The sequence below is a fragment of the Plutella xylostella genome, chromosome 17 (genome assembly GCF_932276165.1).
Source record: "Plutella xylostella chromosome 17, ilPluXylo3.1, whole genome shotgun sequence".
NCBI classification, from domain to species: Eukaryota; Metazoa; Arthropoda; class Insecta; order Lepidoptera; family Plutellidae; genus Plutella; species Plutella xylostella.
Genome location: NC_063997.1, coordinates 5,343,801 through 5,365,755, shown reverse-complemented (window position 1 = coordinate 5,365,755; position 21,955 = coordinate 5,343,801). Strand labels below are relative to the sequence as shown.

Here is a 21,955-nt window from a genome sequence, read left to right as displayed (position 1 = left end):
TATTTAGTTAATGTAATATAACAAATGGTACTTATGCGACGGTACGCTGTTTAGGAGTAAGTCTCCGCCATAAGTATGTCGAAACAAAAGGTTTAGTTCATAAGCAAAATATTTTTTATGTTAATTTTGATATCGAGCAAATAATATGATTACAAAATGATTTTTAATAATCCAGGGAACAATTTTGATGTCATTCATTAGACGTATTAGAAGTTTGTGCCTTCCGATAATGCTCATTATTCCATTACTGATAAATATTATGTTAATTATAATTTAATGGTATAGTTAATTTGATAGTATAAATATTTAATTTTCTTTTGATTTGAAACACAATCAAACAAGGTATGTCAGAATACGTAATCGAATTAAAATATGCTATTTTTAATTATTCTATTTCTTCCAAGTCTTGTTCGAGACAATTTTGACTGAGGAGTTTATACGCCGGTTATATCTTAGAGAGATCACAACCATGGACATTGCAAGTATACAACGAAACTTGCATAAATATTTTAGTGGGTATATGTGACCTCTCTGAGTTATAACTTGTGGTGACATTCCGTCCTTGTATGTAAGTTGTACCCAAGTACATACATTTCACATGTTTATTCATATGTTTAGTCATTAAAAGGAACAATTAGATAAGTCCTCAACAACTATTGTAAAGTAAACATAGGTTATGTCGGGTATGTACGCGATTAGAGACTTCTAGAATTATTCCTCACTTCAAATTCGAAAATGTATTTAAATTTTTAAAATAAATGATCTTAAAATGGATTTTTAATTTTATTTTACCTTTATATTTTACGCAAAACAGAGAAGGTAACACATATTTTTAGGTAGTTTGTGAGTGAAAAAGTAGCAACTTACACACGGAAAAATATTTTATTTATATAAAATCTTGTACAAAATAACTAGGTATTAATTATATGGCGATATTGGACGTAATCACTGGTACGGAATGTTGGGATTTCTCATAGAAATATCACAATAATTACATAATATTTAAGTACACTTGGCTAAATTGTATAGTATTACTTACGCACTAAATACATAATACAACACGAGTGACCAACAACACACAAACATGTGCAGAAATAACTAATAAATATACTTAAAATATGCAATATAATATGTATAATAATTATAAGTAGGTATATCTTAAAGTACTATAAATATAGGCCTCTTAACGGCATTGAATACAATCATTGAAAAATATTAAATTCATCCTTATCGCAGATATTTCATATTTAAGTAGGTATTTATTTATGTATTGCAATATATATTGTAATATGAATACATTTACCCACTAGGACTGAATATTTTTGTACTGTTCATATTGAACTATTTATATATTTTTATTGCTTAGCGCCATTTTCAGCGGCTGCTGATATTTAATAATAAGTAAGTAAATATTTTATTTAATCTCTTGGTAGTTTTGAGCAATAATACTGAATTATATCTTCAGCATCAAGAACTAGATATACGGCAGCACGGAAATCTCAATAGTGTATCTGACTGTAAAGTATCTAGGTAGGCACCTTAAAAGGTATCCTTGATCATTATTTCATAAGATAGGCACTTAGCCTTGTATCTTCACAAACAAGATCGAGAGCATTAGAACCTCTTTTCATACATTATTTAAGATACTATTTTCTATTACCGCTCTCAACACTCATTTGTATCAATCGTACTTTTATATCGCAGTATCAATAATCGGTCCAGGGTTACTCAACGCTTGCTTTCTCTCCTGCACGGCGGTGACCAGTTTCCTATACGGCCCCAGCGGTAGGCCCAGGCTCTTTAAATCGCTCTCCGTGAGCAGCATCAAGGCGTCCAGGTCTATCTGTTCGTCCTTGAACTTCTGCACGTACTGGGACAAGCCCCAGGCGGTGAGGAAACGCTCTAGGGAGGCGTACCCTGATTCCTCTTCCGCGTCGCCTTCCTCGTCGGAGGTTATTGTTGAGCTCTCTGTAATGAATAGTTGGTTGGTTAGGGAAATAGATAATATGTGTGGGAACTTTAAGTATAACATCCAACTATCAGGTTGTATGCAGTTTATGCGTCAGGATTCACAAGTCTTACATTATGCAATATGCATCTGTGTTGTTGTTGTGGTTTATAAATCAGTCAGGTTTCAGGAGATAATCTAAGTAAGTACATCCTTACATCATTATGCTCACGAGTGTAATCCCCTAAGAGTCTCAATTAATTAAAAAGGTTAATCGGAAAAATTTGCTCGTTTTGTTTCCAACTAGAGATTAAGCATAGGTCACAAGGACGCAGCGAAACGAATCGTGCAATATCATTCAGCCGGCTGTGTCGCTCTACTGCTAGAAATTGGTGATTAGAATTAGGAGTCACCAATCAATCAATCAATTGACTTCTAATCACCAATTTCCATCAGTATATATACGATTGTTGGCTGATGACTATGTGTATAAGTACCGGAGTGCGCGGAGTTCCACTCCTGCGGCTTGTAGGCGTGGCGCGCGGCCAGCGACCCCGCCGACCCTATAGACAGGTCCTCCCCCGCGCCGCCGCCGCCAGGCATCGCGCTGAGGGTTGCTGTTATTGAACGCCTGGAAATTGAGTGAGATTCGATTAGATGGTGAAATTATTTATGTGTGGTTTTGACCAATTGTGACCTGAATGTGTTTAGTTGTGCAAAACATATCGGTAGTTATAGGTCAGGTACTCAGGTATAATAGTGGGATCTTCTCGAGTGGCAACCACGAAAGTCAATCGTATCATAGGCTCTGCCATCTTTGGACAGGTATCAGTGAGTAGCAGATAGCTGAGGCTATGCTAACGAGATATCAGTAGATAACTATGGTGTGGGCTGATCAAGATGCGCAGGTTTTTTCATCAAACACTGCATTGTAACTAACAGAAGATTCTGCACATTCTAAGTATAGTTAGGTAATAAATAGTTGTAGTAACCTGAAGGCAACGCTGCCGAAGCCGGGGCGGTCGAAGATGCTGGCGGGCTCCTGCAGCAGCACCTCCTGCCCGATGCCGGAGTCCTCGCCCGCCGCCGCGAAGTCCGGCTGGCTCAGCGATCTGGGGGAGGCAAGTAATGTTATGGTGTGCTACGGTGGGGCTGTGGGCTGGTCACATTTGTTGAAGAAGCGATAAGCGAAAGTTGTTCGGCTCTGAGATCGCGACTAGTCAAAAGCCATCCGATCGGACTAGGTAGACGCGATCCGGCTATATGGGGTGACGAGATGCGAAATGTGGATGGTAATGATTAGATGCGGAAGGCTATATAGATTGCGTCCAGTAGCGTACTTTGGGGTAAGACTACGTACAGCAGTGTACTGCTATAGGGTGAAGAAGACCACGGTGTGTGGGGGAAAGTATGAATAAGAGAACTTTGGATTATGTTCTTTATAGCACGTCACGGTAACAAATACTGGACTAGTGTGTTGGACTAGTGGATGCTGAAAGGATTAGCCACTCAGGATACCTTTCAGTCGCTGTCTGTCCAGTCTGCGCGCTGGACGTATGTAACTTTTAATGGTTTTGTTGATTTAATATAATTATTAGTTGAGTCGTTCGTCAAGTCGCGCGCCTTAGACTCGCGCGCCACGCCAGTTGGCATCTTCTGTTTTTTTACATCGTCAACTCGCGTGCCCATGTAAAGTACGGTCAGATTCAAACGAATTGAAACTAAAAAATATAATTAAATATTGTCTCCCTGGCTGATTAGCATAAGAAGGTACCGACTAGACTAGACAGTCGCCATTAAAGTAGATGCTTTGATGTCGGGATAAAGAATATATAATAATAAAGCCTATGCGATAAAATAAAGCCTATGTTGGAAGTGCGGAATGAGGCAAAAGGGGATGTGACCTATGACGCATGATACCCAAGTTTGCTATCTCTCTCATCCCGTGCGCAAATTTTACATGTCATAGCTATGTCCTTCCAGTTTTTGTTGCAAAACGCGGTTTAAAGGGTTAAAACGTCATTGTTTTAGTGACGTCGTTTTAGTGATACTCCCAAAAAGCAAATACATGTATGTATTTGCTTTGTGGATACTCCTAATGCGAAGCAGAGGTGTACAGTGCATTATTTACAGTCTACGGTACAGTGCAAAAATATTATAATAAAAAAATTATTGTGGGGGTAAGCCTATAATAAATTAACTTTTCTATATTACCATGTCTACTTTGCCGTAATATAAACACAGTGTTACGTTTTCGTTGTGTTACCGTTATATTAAATATCGAAAATTTATAACAAATTTCGTTTATTTCATTGGTCAAAGAGACAGGCCTAACTGTAACAATCACTTCCAGGAAGTTCATCGCAAGCAGGTCCATCTAGTAATCAAACTGCACATGAAATCATTACATCCCAGCGAGGAAAGTCGGTACTGATTCGTGCAGGTTATAAATATAACAAAGACCGGACAAATAAAAATGGTTCCTGTGTTTGGAGGTGTTCGAAGAGAACAGTTTGCCAAGCGAGATTAATTACTGATTTTATTTTAAAGTAAAGTCCTATAAAATACCCTATACATTTTAAGTAGTTACCTTAAGCATAATAAATTATAACTTTTGTGGCTGACTCTACATATTTTCACAGTCGAGCGAGTTGACGACAAAAAAAGTAGGTAAATACGGGAGGGGCAACTCGCGCGTGGCGCGCGAGTCTAAGGCGCGCGACTTGACGAACGACTCTATTAGTGAGTTTAGCAGCTTAGCTTACCCTTGTAAATACTTACTTAAAATATCGATGGCAGCTACAAATTTTTAATAAGGTGGGCTTGTTACAAGAAGGAACACTTGATTCCATGGTTATAAAGGCACTTATTGATTACTTTTGTGCTAAGACCTATTTTTTATAGTAAGACTTTGTCGTAACAATGGCATGATCATACGCTCACGACAATACATTATTTATTGAATTGCAAAATTATACCGATTGTGCCTTTAATGAATACTAATAGGTAATATGATCTTATGTGAAACAAACAATGAGATGAAAAAAGAGTGTGTTAATTTCAAGTACTTACTTATAACTTGGATAGAAATAGCGGAGTACATACGTCGCGTCGCAACGATCAGTTTAAATTCAGTTTGTATTAGAGTTTCGTTTTTCCCGACCTTTTTCTGTTCCCGGGAAACGGGAATTAATTTCAAGATTTCCCGGGAATTCCCGGGAAACGGGAATTTATTTAAAATGCTAGTTTTTTGCTATTTTCGGGTATTAAAAGTCAATTAAAACACTTACAATTAAATCAAATATACTTTTATTACACGTATAGGTAGAAAATAACAACAGTCAGATAAATTAACAACCAAAATTATAATGATTTGTTTTACATGAAAAATTCTTTGTTTTTCTTAATTGTAAATTAAACAATAACAAAGGTATTTTAATAAACAGTTTGACAATAATCTTATTATGACATATAATTTAATTTTTTTGTATTTAAATTAAATTAAAAATTTATTCATTACGCTTGAGGTAATGTTTAAGAAAAACTAATGCATTCAACGATTTATCGCTCAAACTTCTTCTTATTTTGGTTGCGTAATTCCCGGACACGGAAAATGTTCTTTCAGCTTCAGTTGATGTAGACATGATGGTCTGTAGGGCTTTGTACAGCATTTCCAAATTTGGGGTCCGTTTTCCAAATGCTGAGTACAGGTTGAAATTGTCAACAATACAATACCAATGGGCTATGTCCGAAAAAATTCAACAACGCTCATCATTTTTCTAATGATAGGAATAATCTCAGATTATTTTCTAAGTGTTAGAAATTTTATAAAAATAAACGCGGACATAAAACGTGGATGTCGGCATATCTCTTAACTTTTTCCATCGTGTCTATGGGCAGTAAAAAAAAATATGGCAGGCGTGAGGCGTCACACTAGCGTTAGCTTTAACATACTTTTTGGTCACATATATTATGTAAAAGCCGACCACTTATTTGGTTTCAGGTAGGCGGTAGGACCAACAGATAAATAAAGATGAAAATGCTATAGCATTGAATCTGGAAGAGGTGAAACAAAGTGATGTAGATAGTCATTTATGTTTGCAATGCAGCTGCGCGAAAACAATAACGCATGATTCAATAATTTAGAACAAAACCGAGTTTCTAATCGTTGACGACAAGCCTGCCGATAATTTTTTTTGATTTTAGGTAGGAGAAACAGATAAATAAAGATGAAAATATAGCATAGAATCGATGAAAAATAAAACCCGGGAATTCCCGGGAATTTTTTTTCCCGGTTTCTGGAACGACCAATTTACGAACACGGGAACGAAACCCTAGTTTGTATGTTACTAATTTCATAACACATAAAATATCTTTAAAAATTCACTTTATTGATTAACAATAAACAATCACTAAACAACTTCAAAATCTATTCTACTTAAAACCTATTTAATCTTCTATTTGATCTTGAGAGCAGCTCGCAGGCGGGCGCTGCGGCTCCTCGGGTTCCTGTCCACCTCCTCCTCGGTTGGCACCTCCACATGCTTCACCAGCTGCTTCCATGGCGTCGACAGGAAGTGGTCTATAGTTTGCTGATCCTGCACCAACATTGGACTCAAATACTTCAGGGGAACAGGATTGGCCACCTCATTAACCAAGTTACCGGCTATGTGCCTCTTAACTATAGTATCTTCCAGTGAGTGAAAGCATATTGTCACTAATCTGCCATTGATTTTCAAGTAATACTTAGCTAAAACCATGCCGTAGTTCATTTCATTGAGCTCATTATTCACAAAGATCCTGAGGGCCTGAAATACTTTGGTAGCATTTGATTGTGGTCTCTGTAGCTTGTCTAATCTCACTTCATCGGGACACACTGAATTGACTACATCTACTAACTCTTGAGTTGTTTCTATGTTTTTGAACATGTATCTAGCTTGTATGATTGTTTGTGCTATTTTAGCAGCTTTCTTCTCTTCACCATAGATTTTAAATATCTTGTATAGTTCATGCTCATTTGCTGTGGCTAGCACTTCCCGGGCTGTTATTTGATTTGGATCTCGGCCTGCATCCATTCTCATATCTAAATAGCCATTTTTGCTGACTGAGAAGCCTCTTTCCCCTGTGTCCATCTGCATTGAAGAACAACCAAAATCAAATAAGATTCCATCTACAGAGGATTGTTTTATCCCTTTATCTTTCAGAAGTGTAGGTAATTCACTGAATCTTCCTAATAGAGGAGTAACTCTGTTTGGGAACTCATTTGCTAATTGTTGTGATTTTTCATATGCAACTGGATCTCTATCTAAAGTTATAAGTTTACAGTCAGCTGTTTCTAGTATTCGCCTTGAATGCCCACCAGCACCAAATGTCATGTCAATATACAACTCATTGTCCAAAGGATTTAGATGTTTTATTGACTCATTTAACATGACAGGGGTGTGGTCTCGGTACTCCTGTGCCTGTGCTGAGAAATGGCGTCGAAGCAAACAGCGGCCGAGTGAGTGAAAGTGTCGAGCAATCATTTTTCTTCTTTCTTGAATACTTTACTAAAGAATCCTTTGTTTTCTTCTTTGAGGTACTCTAAAACTTCGTCGGAGAGAATCAAATTACATTCTTCAGGGTTCAGGCCGGTTGCTGAACTTATTTTAGTCCTCTTGTACTTGTTCTTGTAGTGATTGTCAGCGAGCTTGTTGAGGATTGTGTATTGACGATTGCACATGTCAGAGTCAAAATTTCCTTTTTCAGTGGACTCAAAAGCAGATTTAACTTTATCCCTTATTACTTTGCCGAGGTCTCTGAAAAATAAAACGCATTTAATTTATACTGTTTTACAAAATAAAACTGAATTTCACAACATTGTATAACCTATAAAAATATTACTTACCTTTCACCTTTCGTAATATCCAAAGGCCATTTAGCGATTAACTTCGTGAACTTTTTGTATTGGCTAGTCATAGCTGTTGATTTTTACTGCATTTTAGGTAAATTTCTCATTTATTTACGTAAGGTTGACCCACAAATTTCCACAAAAAATCTTGCACTAATGTGTCAAGTATACATTGACAGCTGACAGGTCGACATGAAATGACAGAAGGCACAGAACAAAACTCACATTATTGTCTGTGTGTAAGTATACGTTCGGAAATGGGAAATGTAAGGAAATATATTTTTTATCGCAAGCGGCGCATAAGATTTAAAATCTGAAGTGAAAGTGAAACTGTAATCAGTCTGATGACACAGATGCGGCCGCCCTGCGAATCCACGGAACAGGAATAAGTTGCCGATCAATTTACCTGGTAAGCGTGTTCTGAGTCTGCGAGGTGAGCTGCGGCCGCTCATCGGCGAACACGTCGGCGACGGTGGCGCGCTGCTGCGGGCCGGCTCCAAACGTGCCCACGTACATCACCTCCGAGTCGCGCCTCACGCCCGACAGCGACGTCACCGAGCGCCGCCCCGTCGTCTCCACCTCGCCCACCTAGGAGATACATAATATTAAGATGATGAAAAGTACCTACAATGTTACATCATAATATATATGGTTGGTTTCTATTTAAAGTACCCTATCTACGTAACTATACCCAGGTTGAATAAGCAAAACCATGCATTAAGGTAAGATGCATTGATGCAGGAAGTAAAAAATTGCATAGAAAAGAGCCATGAGAGGGGGAATGGTTCTAGAACCCCAGGAAAACAATAGACCAGGTCGGTGTAGTAGGTATCTTTTATCATAACTTCATACAATAACAAATTAACAAATCTGTAACGTGCTAGACATGCCTATAGATAGCTTTGATTTATAGGTCTGATTGGCAGATTAACCTAAGTAAATGTGTTGATTACTAATATAGATGATAGAAAAATGCAGTCAGTAGGTAATTTTTTGTTTAATTTTTATACTCATAAATGTTTGCTACTAAAGATTGAAGATAAAATTTATCACAGCTAAGGTTGGCAAATTAATAATTATCTTTGGAATTCTGTATCTACATTTATATTGATAGGTAACATAACATGGTAATTACTTATCCGTGATAGATTAGATTAAATTGGCGTGTCCATTAAACATATTTTTACCTCACCTTATTGTTAATATAACTTATTTCCCGGCTGTTTTAAAATTGAAATCGTTATCAGATTAGGTACTGATCACAATTTATAAGTTGATAGGTGGTTAATATTTTAAATTGTACCCCTCCTATAAAGGCGGTTCACTACTTACATCGAAAAAAATTCCAATTACCAGGTATTACCAGCCAGCTGTCGTGAACATCACACCATCTAGACGGGGTGCTTTCTACACTTACGTTTATCTTGGTCTCCACCCCAGAACAGCATGGAAGTAGATATGCCCGAAATTAGTCATCACGTCACCCGACGAGACTTGTTTCCACCTAAGAGACCTCTGAGTGCACATTGGTCACAAGTTACATCTATGTATGCGTACCTTGAAGCACGGCTCACAGTGCCGCTCGTGAGTGCCTTGATGTACACACACAGCTCTTCGCTGTACCAAGTGGACCTAAAACGTACCTATCTTCTGGGTATTGGTCAAACTCCGTACCTTGAAGTCATCAGTAGGTCCAGCCCTGCCCACAGTTCCACTACATATAGCTTGCTGGCGAGCGCCTTCTTGTAGACGGCGCCGCGGCCGCGGGGGCCCGCGCTCACCGTGCCCACCAGCGCACTATGTGGGCCTCTTCAACAAGCCGGCTTCTTTCTTTCTTATTTGACTAATTAACCTACTACAGGCTTCCTAACTACTATGGTCTTCCAAAATCTTTACTGCTAGACCTGTTTTCTATCTGAGTGTCTTCAGCATATTACTGGATCCAAGCATTATTGCCCTCTTTAGAGGCTAAATGTGGCATGCGCTGCAATTGGGCCGGGGCGCCTCCTCAGACAATACTTTGTCTATAGGATCATCATTTACAATATTCTGTAGGTACCTACTTGTGACTTGTACAATTGTACATACCTTGAAGTCATCAGTAGGTCCAGCCCTGCCCACAGTTCCACTACGTAGCTTGCTAGCGAGCGCCTTCTTGTAGACGGCGCCGCGGCCGCGCGGGCCCGCGCTCACCGTGCCCACCAGCGCGCTGTACGTGGGTCGAGGCGCCTCTTCTGATAGCAGGTTGCCTGTATGGATATAATAGAATAGAATAGAATATGATATTACTTTGTTATTTTTTTTTATTTTTTTTATTCAACCCCACATAAATCAGACATACAAAAACATACTTATATAGAAACAATGTCCAATAACTTTATTGAAAAACTTACAAGTAGGTACCTAAGAGTACAATAGGTGCCCTTATAGCTAAAAGCGGCCTTTCCAGGCAACCTTTGGGCGAATGAAAGATTTATAGAATACATGAGGAAGGCGTACACGCATACGGTTAGTTCGTTGTTAATCACTGCGGCCTTAGATTTTCGGAAACGTCATCATCACACACCCTGCCCGTAAAAAGTCCATAGAAGAAGAGGCTTAGTAGAGCTAGTATGTTTATAATTCCAAAAACCGTATTGTATTATAATTAGCTATTGATTTCTGGGTCATGGGCCATCATACACAAAACCAGATATGCTTTTGAATAGCATACATATATGTATGTATGTATTAACTTTCCATAATGAGCAGACACAATAGTATAAACTTTCAACAGATTTTATCGTAGTTGATAGCGGTTTTCTAATATTAAGTTTCCTATAAAAAATCTATCAACTGAATAAATGTTTAAATATTATCATCAGCCCACTATCGCCTATTGCTCGAGATATGCTCTAAAAGATGCGCCACGACGCTGGTGGCCTGTTATTTGTTAACAATCTTTCTCATAAAATCAGTCTTTATATCACCTATTTTGTGAACTGCGCCAGAAAATACCATAAGTATAAATTAATATAAACCACTACCGGCTACTCATCCAACATCTTTCCACCATCTCCCAAACATTACCTTGACTGCTAGATCTGGTCATCTTCTGCTTCAGCGCCATGAGCACATTGCTAGGTCTATGTGGCAGGGTGCCCCCGTCCAGGTAGCCCTGCTCCCACTCCTTGGTCAGTTTCTTCATCTCCTTCTCGGCTAACACCTCGGCCTTGCTCTGCCGCTTCTGGTATTGTTTTGCAGACTTCTCGTGGTCCTTTTTGGCCTTCTCTTTTTGAGCTTTCGCCTTTTTTCTGTGGAAAGATTTAAAAAGGGATAACGTATTTTTTAAGTGTAATTATTGGAATTCATCATCATTTATTTATTTATTACTTATTTTATTGGACAATATACAAAAGTAATTATGTACAATCAGGTGGACTTAATGCTAAAAGCATTTTCTACTGTCATTCACCTCTGTGGAAGGACATAAAGGGATACCGTATTTTTAAAATGTAATTAGTGGAATTTATCATCCTTCACTGCTTCAGTTCTACTACTTTTCGCTGGAGTGTTACGTTAGTTCCAATATTTTAGATGGCGGGCATAGTTATCTTTGTGGCATACAATAAAAGAGACCAGTCAAGGAATGATAGCTGGGTGCTACGGCACAACAGTTAATGTTACGAACCGCTAATGTCATCAATTTGATAAATATTCATATCTTTATCAGTAAAAGTGGTAGGTATACTAGGTATCAATGTCATTTATGCAAAATATTTTTGCTAAGTTAGAAACTTTCTATTTTTTTGCAAACCATTTCGTCTGCTCATTAATATACAGTTAGGATAATTAAGTAACTTTCTTATGAATAAAGAATAACCTAACCGAGGTTTAAATTAGTACTATGCCACTGAGACACAACATATTACTTGTACATTTTTACTAATTTTCTTAAGATTTTAAACCAAAAATTAGCTACTGGCCATCCTCTATTCTATTATCTGCGGCGATATTATACCTGGCCCTCTCGAATGGAACTTTTGTACAAATGGTGGAACCATTTTCGATTTCGATATTCGACCATATTTATCCAACCACTACAGGCTACATAAGCTTATCATTTCACCGACGGACCTCAAAAACATTCTACGTTAATCTGATCACGGTTTCCACCGAAATACCTAATCACGCAAAAAAGAAACTCACTTATCATTGTTCTCCAGCTTCGCCGTCGCCTGGTCGAGGTACCTCAGTATGTCCTCTCTCCCATTAATAGCAGCCAGCTCCTGGGCCGTGTGGCCGTCCACGTCCATGACGAATACGTTGGCCCCGAAGTTGACGAGGAAGGTGACGCAGTCCTTGTGTCCCCGGGCAGCTGCGAGGTGCAGCGCCGTGTTGCCGAAGTAGTCCGCCTTGTCGGGCTCGCCACTGCGGGGGTGGTGGGGTTAGGTTAGTTAGTGTACAGGGGCAAACGGTTTTGTCATAGTAGACGTTGCTACTGGAAATGGTTGCAAAAGATATGATTATTTTATGTAGCGTAAACGTTACCTCGGAGGCGTAAATAAAAGCGACTTGCAAATTTTAGGTACTAAGGTAGGTACGAAAGAGTGTTTGGGAGACGTAAATGTGGCCAATCTTAGTCGTCGTAGCCGAGTGGATAGTCTAATCATGATCATAATCACCATCGTTAGACAATAATCGTCTACTGCTAGATAACAAGCCTCTCAAGCCCAAGTTTTTCTTACAAGTCTAATAGCTAAGCCAAATTACTAATCCTAAAGCCAAATGAACCGGCGGCAGACGACGCCACGCAACACCGCTCGTTCCGGTCCCCGTGCAAACGGATTAGTTTCTTGACATCGAGCGCCTCAACTTCCGTCGACGTTGCGTAAAAAGACGTAATTCACAAAGTAGGTATTGATTGCAATAATGAAACAATGTGAGAAAGCGAGAGTGCTGCAACAGCGGTACAGTGCAGGTGTTTCGTAGAAACGAAGATTGGGATAATGTGCAATATATCAACGTGTAATTACTTGTAATAGCCTAGGGCTGTAGGACCTTGAGATGATTAATAGTTACTTTACAAATCTTCACATACCTACTTACTAATAATGTATTCTGCATTTTGTAGATACCGCTACTTATGTTGAAGACGTTTGCGTTATAATCTAAAATGGAAACAGTTTTTTTTTCTTGTATTACGCTACTAAAGTCCTACTGAACTGTAGTTTCATGTTGCAGGTTGCAGGCAAATTAAGTTAATTAGGCGAATTCCACGGATTGCATAGAAATACCAATAACTCGAATTCACTTTACTACAATATATTTTAAGTTGAAGCCTATCTATGACGTGTTTAACAGCTGGGTGTGGCTTGTCGGATTAATATCTACTTATAACTATACAAAATATATCATAATCTAAGTGAAAGTGGTCACGTCAATCTTTAAACATTTTATTATGACTATAATGAATTATGATTTTATGAGCAATCACCTAACTATAAAATATATCGACCGAGCCGCTACTTTCATCTGTGACAGTTTAATTGATTTCTTATCGGATTGTTCGGTACCTACTTATTGGTTGCGTATCGCAAGGACTTTGCAAAATCAATAAATAGCATGTAGAATCGTACATACATACATTTATTTACATTTCACTATACTACCGACAAATTAGAGTGACTGCAACATTATATTAGCATCGTTATACAGCTGGACATAAAAGAGTAGAGATTAATGTTTTTGGAACTAAACAGATTTAAACCTGGCAATTAAAAAAAACTACATGATCTGTTTCTATGGTTTGAATGTCAAACTCGCTCTGTTCCTATATAAACAAATCAGATTTTGCTTAATTGGGGTTTTGTGGATTGTTGAGTTAGTTCACGAGGTGAAAATGAATAAAACCATTCGTTCACTTCGTTCTTCATTCGCAGAGAAGCTAGACAGATGATTTACAGCGTTTACCTACGATGTTTGGCGGAGAATGAGGCTGGAGAAGTATTAGTCAATATATACGATGTTTATGAAAGAGCAGCGTTTTATACTGGTGAGTAGGTACTTAATTTCTAACCATTAACATACATTGCTTATGTTTCTTGTAAAAAAGTACTATTTTGATGTAATAGAATGCCTCCCAATGTGTATTTGTTATTCTTATAGAGGTTAGAAAATACTAGTGTCAAACGTAACATGACATCAGGTTCTGAATGCTAATGTTGTTAAAACATCAGGTCTTGATACATTTTAGTAACCCCCGACTCAAAAAAGGGTATCGATAAGTTTTACTGCTGTATGTGTGTCGGTCTCTCCGTGTAAGAGTACCTATTGTAAAAATATGTGTAATATGTAAGAGTCGGTATAAACTCCCCAGACACATAAATTTGCAAGTCACTGTTTTTCTGACCAATAAAATCATTTATTGCAGGAAAATCTGTAAACACAGAAGAATTGCCGGGTATGGGACATATTTGACTTTTTCCTGAGCAAGAAAAAACTGTAATAAAATATCAATGTGTGATACTAGCACTTTTCTCCTATAGTAATGACATAATGGGATAACCAACATGTGTTTCAGTGCAAAAACATTATGAAATACACAATGCAATAAAAGTTACTTTTGATTTAATGAAATTCATTAAAGACTGCCCCTCTTTCCCCTACTAATTTCTTCTCTTAACATAAACCTCCCGAAAAAGAGGCTAGAGATTTTATCATTAGTAAATATTTTAAACATTTCTCGTTATGATTTTTTCTGCGAAAGTATCATGATACTTTTGTCCGTTTTCAATAGTATAATAGTGTGGCCACTCACTTCGAATGCAACGCCCTCAATAATTCTCTACTCTTTTATGTTCAGCTGTAACTGGATTAGAGCGACATATTTCTTAACATATGATTTTGCTTTATTGTATTGTTGCTTGTCGGAAATCAATCTTGATTTACAATGCCTGTAATTCGTCATTAAAAAATATTCCTGCAATGATGAGCTTGCTAAAATACATACCTAGGTATCTTTGAGGCCCACAGCGCCGTCGTCATGCCGGACTCGTCCTTGTTGTTGCATCTCCAGAGAGAGAGAGAGAGAGAGAGAGAGAGAGAGAGAGAGGGAGAGAGAGATGGTTACCCCCTAGCGCAGAGCAGGCGCAGCGCCTCCACGTGGCCCTCGAAGGCGGCCCACAGGGTGGGCGTCATGCCGGACTCGTCCTTGTTGTTGCATCTCCAGAGAGAGAGAGAGAGAGAGAGAGAGAGAGATGGTTACCCCCTAGCGCAGAGCAGGCGCAGCGCCTCCACGTGGCCCTCGAAGGCGGCCCACAGGGTGGGCGTCATGCCGGACTCGTCTTTGTTGTTGCACTCCTTGCGCGTCGCCTCGCGGAGGACCTCGATCATGCCGTCTTTGGCCGCCCTGTGGAATGGAAAAAGAAGTATTACGAGTCCGGTTTTTGAAAAAAAAAAACTTAGGACTAACAAAGCCTAAGAGTCCTTTTTTCAAACGGTCAGCAGTTTGTAGAAAAACGTTGATAAAAAAAAAATACGATGAATGAAAGCATTTGACTTTGGAAGTTAGATTTTCAAGCTCAACTCAACTAGGAAGACAAGTTTGTAGTTGATCTGTACGGAGTTTAAGTTAAGTTGACCATTTATCTCGCGAATGCGTAATCGCTAGTAGCAAATGAGCTAGTTCTATGAAACTGACAGATAAATCGATAATCTTACTACATACTACGATAACAATGAGTCAACCTGATATCTAATTGAGTACCCTTTCATGGGTAAACTGTGATATCTTGTTCTATGATACACCTACCTACCTAGTACTTTACATATGTACAGTATGTAAAGTACCTTACTAAAGTGATTAACAGGAGGATAACGATGTGCATTTTTGCTGTATCACCGTTTCGCTGGTTTTTACATTAGATAGTTCCAATTCCAATACACTGTACTTGTTATAATGAATTTTTGTGCGGTCCTAAGTCCTAGCAAGATCCATTTATGTCTTCGACCGGCAGTTTTCATATTTCGCCCTGTTTTTAGGAGTTTCATTACTAACACATAATAAATACACATGATAAAGACCTGCGCCCTATAAGTATTTTACCAGTACTGTCAAAAGTCATTGAAAGGGTCGTTCATCAGCTTTCATCTTATCTGGAGAGACAAAAAAATCTACCCTGTGTGCAGTCTGGATTTCGTCAAAACCATGGAACGGACACAGCTTTGCTACAGGTTACAGATGACATACTGTCTGAATCCGAGGTTGGTAAAGGAAGTATTCTTATTCTTCTTGATTTCTCCCGTGCTTTTGATTGTCTGAATACTGAGTTACTTCTTTCGAAAATGAGTTACTATGGTCTGTCCCCATCAACCTGTACATGGTTCCGTTCGTACTTGACAAAACGAAAACAGTATGTTGAAACAACAGATGAGGAAGGCAATACTCAGACATCACCAATGAGAGAAGTGCCTCGTGGCTGTCCTCAAGGCTCAATCCTGAGTCCTCTTCTTTTCGTATTGTACACTGCAGACCTTATAAAACATATTCATCACTGTAAAATTCACCTGTACGCAGATGATACACAACTGTATTTTTCATTTAATCCCAGTGACACCATTGAAGCTTGTGAAAGGATTAACGAGGATCTTGACTCCTTATCAAAATGGTCAAGTAGAAATAATTTAGTACTCAATCCGCGAAAATCTAAGTTTATTATTAATGGAACTAAGAATCAGGTGAACACTATTACGAATAATAATCCCCAGATAACTATTGATGGCATAAATATAGATAGGGTTGATAAAGTAAGAAATTTAGGGTTAATTATGGATAATGAGTTGCGTTTTGTGGAACACGTTAATTCTAAAATAAGGAATGCATTTTATCGTTTAAAGGTCCTTTATAATATACGACAGTACCTTTCAGAGGAGTTAAGGATACTGCTCACTGAGTCGTTGGTTCTGTCCTTGTTTAATTTCGGCGATGTGGTGTATGGTCCAAGGTTATTTCAAAAAACTGCACGAGCTATACAAAGAGTACAGAATGCTTGTATGCGCTAGGGCGCACATCACACCGTATTTGGTTGAAAAGGGCATACTGAACATGGCAACCCGAAGACAGCTACATCTGGCAAATCTGGTGCATAAAGTGGTCCATACGCATAGTCCAGAATACCTATTTTCAAAGTTATATTGGAAAAATAATACTCGCAATTATAACACTCGTAGTAGGGCACTAAATCAAATAAATTTACCAATACACAAGACACAAGGGTTTAGAGGTAGTTTCAGATTTGCAGCCGCAAAAATCTGGAACGATTTACCACCTCCTTTTCAGATGAAAACTAGTCGACGAGTTTTTAAACATAATTTTAAAATATTTTTACGTCAAAACCAAACAAAAGAATTTGCCTTACTATTTAAATTACAAAAATGATAATCTATTAAATTTTTACTATCATTTATACCATGCCATCAAATCAGTTATCTAGTTTATTGACTATGTGTTTACATATATACATATATATTTTATTTATTATTTAACCACACTTGCATGTATTAATACCTATTTATCTATGCAACACTATACACATATACTTACGATAAAACCTTATGTGTGTACCTTGTGACCTTTAGTTTTAGTTTTTAAGTTAGTATTAAGAACTGGGCAGTCTGAAAACCAGCGCAGTGTGTTGCCGCATGCAATACGCAGCATTAGCTGAGGCTGTCCTTTTGCCACCTTTGTATTTATAAGTAAGCTTTCAAATTGTATTTTCTGTTTGTGGCAATAAACTATTTTTCTTTCTTTCTTCTTTCAATGATAATACTATACCTATAAGTACTTTATTAGCGTGCCTTAAACGGCTGATAAGTTAACTATGTGTAGTAAAGCGCCTAACTAAGTACGTAGGTTTAAATCCGTTTGTAATTAATGAATAATGGGAAAACTAAACGGGTAGTATCTTCAAGTATGTCTGTATGGGTAGTTAACGTAGTGGAATGTTTATAATCGTGTGAAAAGGTAGCTTGTAGCTAAAGCTTAGGAGGATTTGTAAAAAGTGCGAGATTTGAATTCTTCTCGTTGGTGGAAGTAAGTTCTGCAACTCTGCGTGTATAAAGTAAAGTGGTAATTATGTCGCTTTATGTTACGGCTAATGTTAGGTGTAAAACTAAGCTTGAGGATGAGGAATTGATTGATGTTATATTAAACCAGTTAAACTTAAGGTAACGTTCGTCGTAACATATTACATAGAAAATAGATATTTTAGGTCGGTCGCGGTGGCGAATTGGCACTGGTTGCCCTCACCTTTTCTATAACTAACATAATATTATATACACCCTAAAAGGTGTAAGTTAATGTTAAATACATCGGACTAAATGAGTACAAATAAAATTGTTGTACTTATCACTTTTACGAAATAGATATTTGATAATGATAAGAAACCAATCGATTTTAATCAATTTAGCCAACGAAATCACAGACTTGGTACTTAATTAAATAAACGTTCGACGGAAGTACAAACAATTTGTTACAGGCAAAGCTTCCGGGATCGTGCAACACTAGATATACAGTGCTGTTTTTAAAATATTTTTACTTAGGATCTAGTATTATAATCGCGCAGAGAGCTGGCTTAACGACTGCTGCCGAAGCAGCAACCGGGACCCACGGCTTAACGTGCCGTCCGAAGCACGGAAGCGTACAGAAAAGCACCACTTGAAATTGAAATTGAAGCTTGCTTGTGTTGGGGTCCACCAACCCGCACTAGGCCAGCGTGGTGGACTAGGCCTAAACCCTTCCTTCATTGGAAGGAGACCCGTGCCTCAGCAGTGGGGACGTAATGGGTCGTGATGGATGGATGATGGAGAGAGCTGGTGGTTCACTTTGTGTAAAAATGCAGCAAAGTCCACCCAGTTTGTTTATGTTTATGCGGACATTGCGGACTCTATTAAAAGTACAGACCATAATATGGCTCATAATTAGGTCTATTCTTAAAAATACACCGTTATGTGGAAAAGTAGCGGTCATTAATAAATGTTGTAATAGCTGTTTAGTAATTTCACACGCTGCCGCTGGCAGTTAGGTAGGCCGGTACAGTGAAGCACTATCCAACACAGTTTCCAATTTTGCCTCGTTCTTAACTCGTGTGGAGTAAGAGTTATTTTATCTGGACGCGAGAAATATTTGGCCAGCTTTACGTTTTTGAATCGTACCTTTACTGTACCATAGGCTAAGTATAATTTGCAAGTACAGCATCAAACTACTTGACGGTGAAAGTGAGATCTGAGTGACATGCCTTGCTGTAGTAGTTCCGCCATCATGTTTTATCGCTAGTGCGTATGTGGGATTATACATAATCATTATGTATCTACCTCTATGCGATTGTGACGCAGCTTACAATATACATTTTATAGCCTCGTAACAGCTCACTAACAGCGAACTTTTATTTATGAGAAATTGTATTCGTATAGTGTCCATATACTTTTGTGTCTAAACGGTTGAATAAGTAATGATACCTATACCTAATTATATCTAAAGATAAGGAGACATTGGACAGTGATATGACAAGGGCGCCGAAATAAAACGTAACTTTATGTTGGTATGAGGTAAAATGGCCCACTTGAAGGCATTCGTAATTCGTACACGGGCTAACTAAGCCTACCTACATGACTAAATGACCGCTAACTCGGTGAACCATGCAGTGAGGTGACGATAGCGTCACGAGGGTCAGGGACCCCACTTCCGGACTACACGGACGGAACTAACACTGCACACACTGCCACCCTCATGTTCCTCATGCCTCACAGCGCGGTGTCAGGGCACAGTGCTGAGTAGAGTGGGTGATCGCCAGACATATTCCTCATGATCAAGATCATGTTTTGTCTACCTCTATGGTCGTTTGTAGAATGTTTTGGCACAATACTACGGTAACGATCGGCGCGGCGGTTAATTAATACTTGATGAAATACATAAAAAGACACATAATCTGGCTAATTATTTAACGGTCGAAAGGAAAAATAATTATTAATTATTTTGATTTGACACTAGCTGTCATCCCATACATTTTGTCGCTGTCCAAACGGGCCTCTTATATTTCGACGACGTTAGATTGAATTATTTTTTCTTTGTTGACGGTCTAATACTTTGAAAAGGTAGAAAATGTATTATGTAGGTACTAGGTTTATGTTATAGCTATCTACAAATATCGGCGAGAAGTGGTAGTACCTATTTTATAGTTTTGTAGGAGCTAAAACATAATTTTTGCTTTATAATAGCAGGTTAAAATTATGAAGTTTTTTCACTGTGGTCTAGTATACCACTGTGTCCTATTGCCATCTTAATCACTACAACCAGGTGCAATGTGCAATGTGATTACAAATGCGTGTTATAGAACGCTTTTTGGAGCCTTCTAAAATTTTTGAGACCATTTACATAAAGCCTGCTTCATACTCTCTACAAGAGGAAAAGAAAAGAGGCACTTTTTTGGACAGAGACAGGAGTTTGTAAAAGATTATGAAGTCCAAAAAAAGGCTCACTGTATAAGGATAATTAAAGTAAGTATTTAATGTTTGTAGTAATTTTAAACTTAGGTTATAATCACCATAGAGCACAGGCCTGGAAGAATAGATGCACTCTTAAAATTGATAACCCATAAAAAATATTGGCATTTTTATGGGTTATTTTTTATGAAGAAAAATTTTAATGGTATAGTTTTTAAGGTAGGATGATAGATACTATTGATGATATGGCATATTTTACACCTACTATATCCCATTCCATGGGGAAAGACATCTAACACAAAAACTCATCAAAGTCGGTACCCCATAGAATGGGGATGGTGACCATCATCAGTAAATGTCAGCATTGAGGTTGGGCTGGGACAGTGTCCTCCAGGTGCTCCTGTCTGCAGCAGTGTGTAGAGCTTAATAAATAAATAAATGTCTTTCCCCCGTGCAATGGGATATAATCCGGTCTTTGCAGTAACTATTCAATTCAATTTTGGTTGAATGGCTCTTTGCCGTGTGTGTTCGCAGTATCTAATCGGGATGTAAATAGCTGGACTAAAATTATAATAAAAAAAAAATATCCAGTCAGGAATAAGGAGGCCCTAGAGTACTTAAATATATAATTCTTTCCTCTTTTTAATTTCATTAGTATGAAAACAGACACACAAGTCACACTAACTTGTACCTGCTGCTGTACTTCCCTCCGGTGCATTGCTGCCGTCACTCAACACAGGAATAAATAAATAAAAAAATAACTTACTTGTGAAACCTGTCTGTAGACATTTTGCAGATTTTATTTTTTCTTGAATTAGAAGTACGTAAGTTTTTATTTTATAGATCACCAATGAATAGATTTACGCTAGTTTCTCCTTCACTCATGTTGTAACAGTGCTACCTCGTTACTTAGAAACACCATCTAAGCAATGTTTTGGTTAGAAAGTTTTTTATCACAAACAACTTTAGTCAACAACACAATGTTTTTAGTTCACAGGCTACACACCACACTTTTTCACAAATTAATTCATAAAAACCAATCACAGTTAAGTATGAGACCAACTTATAGCATAATAATTTAAAAGTTCTTAATAAGTTTAGTATAAATATTTAAATTAAAGGGAACACAGACTGGGTCATTGACCACGAACGCGAAATTAACAAATGGAAATGACACTTATCTATGCCAATTTTGACATCACAAAACTGTCAGTTTGATAGTTGATTTGACATTGACAACTGAAGAGTGTTGCCAGTGCTATAAGTATACTCAGAATAATAACAGAACAGGAACTTGTGTTATTTTAAAAGGCAAAATAGATTATATAATGATTTTATTGGGGTAGGACCAAAAAACGAATTTAAATAAGTAAAGTTCACAGAGCTGTTTACTTTGTATGTACTATACGTACAGTGGTGTTAAATGTTAATAAAATAATAAATAAAATAAATAATAAAAAAATGTATTCTTACGTGCTGTCCTCTATTGGTTGTATAAGTGAACCACTAACGAAAATAAACAAAATTCATACAGCGCCCTCTATTGTAGAGTAGCTTTACCTAATCAGTCTTTCTTTTCACCGATAGATGCCGTTGGTTGTCTAAATTGTAACACGATTTGAAATTTAAATTTTACA

The 21,955-nt window shown here is 37.8% G+C and overlaps 2 protein-coding genes across 2 annotated transcripts; both read right to left on the bottom strand.

The window, feature by feature from the left end:
• Positions 1 to 863: 863 nt before the first annotated feature.
• On the bottom strand, positions 864 to 21,470 carry LOC105394236 (Usher syndrome type-1G protein homolog). The gene is made up of 9 exons (XM_048626944.1): positions 21,085 to 21,470; positions 15,085 to 15,228; positions 12,027 to 12,248; positions 10,908 to 11,131; positions 9,927 to 10,087; positions 8,245 to 8,426; positions 2,941 to 3,060; positions 2,446 to 2,579; positions 864 to 1,968 (listed from the first exon to the last, which is right to left on the bottom strand). Exons 1-9 carry the CDS (start codon positions 21,105 to 21,107, stop codon positions 1,694 to 1,696), a joined length of 1,485 nt encoding a protein of 494 aa, XP_048482901.1. The 5' UTR covers positions 21,108 to 21,470; the 3' UTR covers positions 864 to 1,693.
• On the bottom strand, positions 6,389 to 8,029 carry LOC105394235 (probable methyltransferase-like protein 15 homolog). Its single transcript, XM_011566114.3, has 3 exons — positions 7,836 to 8,029; positions 7,508 to 7,746; positions 6,389 to 7,436 (listed from the first exon to the last, which is right to left on the bottom strand). Exons 1-3 carry the CDS (start codon positions 7,904 to 7,906, stop codon positions 6,406 to 6,408), a joined length of 1,341 nt encoding a protein of 446 aa, XP_011564416.3. The 5' UTR covers positions 7,907 to 8,029; the 3' UTR covers positions 6,389 to 6,405.
• Positions 21,471 to 21,955: the final 485 nt, after the last annotated feature.

Excerpts from the sequence above, each read along its gene's own strand:
- LOC105394235 (XM_011566114.3), bottom strand. The coding sequence starts at position 7,906 with ATGACTAGCCAATACAAAAAGTTCACGAAGTTAATCGCTAAATGGCCT. Across the intron at positions 7,747-7,835 it reads GATATTACGAAAGGTGAAAG|AGACCTCGGCAAAGTAATAA; the intron begins GTAAGTAATATT and ends TTTATTTTTCAG. Across the intron at positions 7,437-7,507 it reads CCTCAAAGAAGAAAACAAAG|TGCTTCGACGCCATTTCTCA; the intron begins GATTCTTTAGTA and ends TCGGCCGCTGTT.
- LOC105394236 (XM_048626944.1), bottom strand. The coding sequence starts at position 21,107 with ATGTCTACAGACAGGTTTCACAA. Across the intron at positions 8,427-9,926 it reads GACCTACTGATGACTTCAAG|GTGGGCGAGGTGGAGACGAC; the intron begins GTATGTACAATT and ends TGTATCTCCTAG. Across the intron at positions 2,580-2,940 it reads TTCGGCAGCGTTGCCTTCAG|GCGTTCAATAACAGCAACCC; the intron begins GTTACTACAACT and ends CTCAATTTCCAG.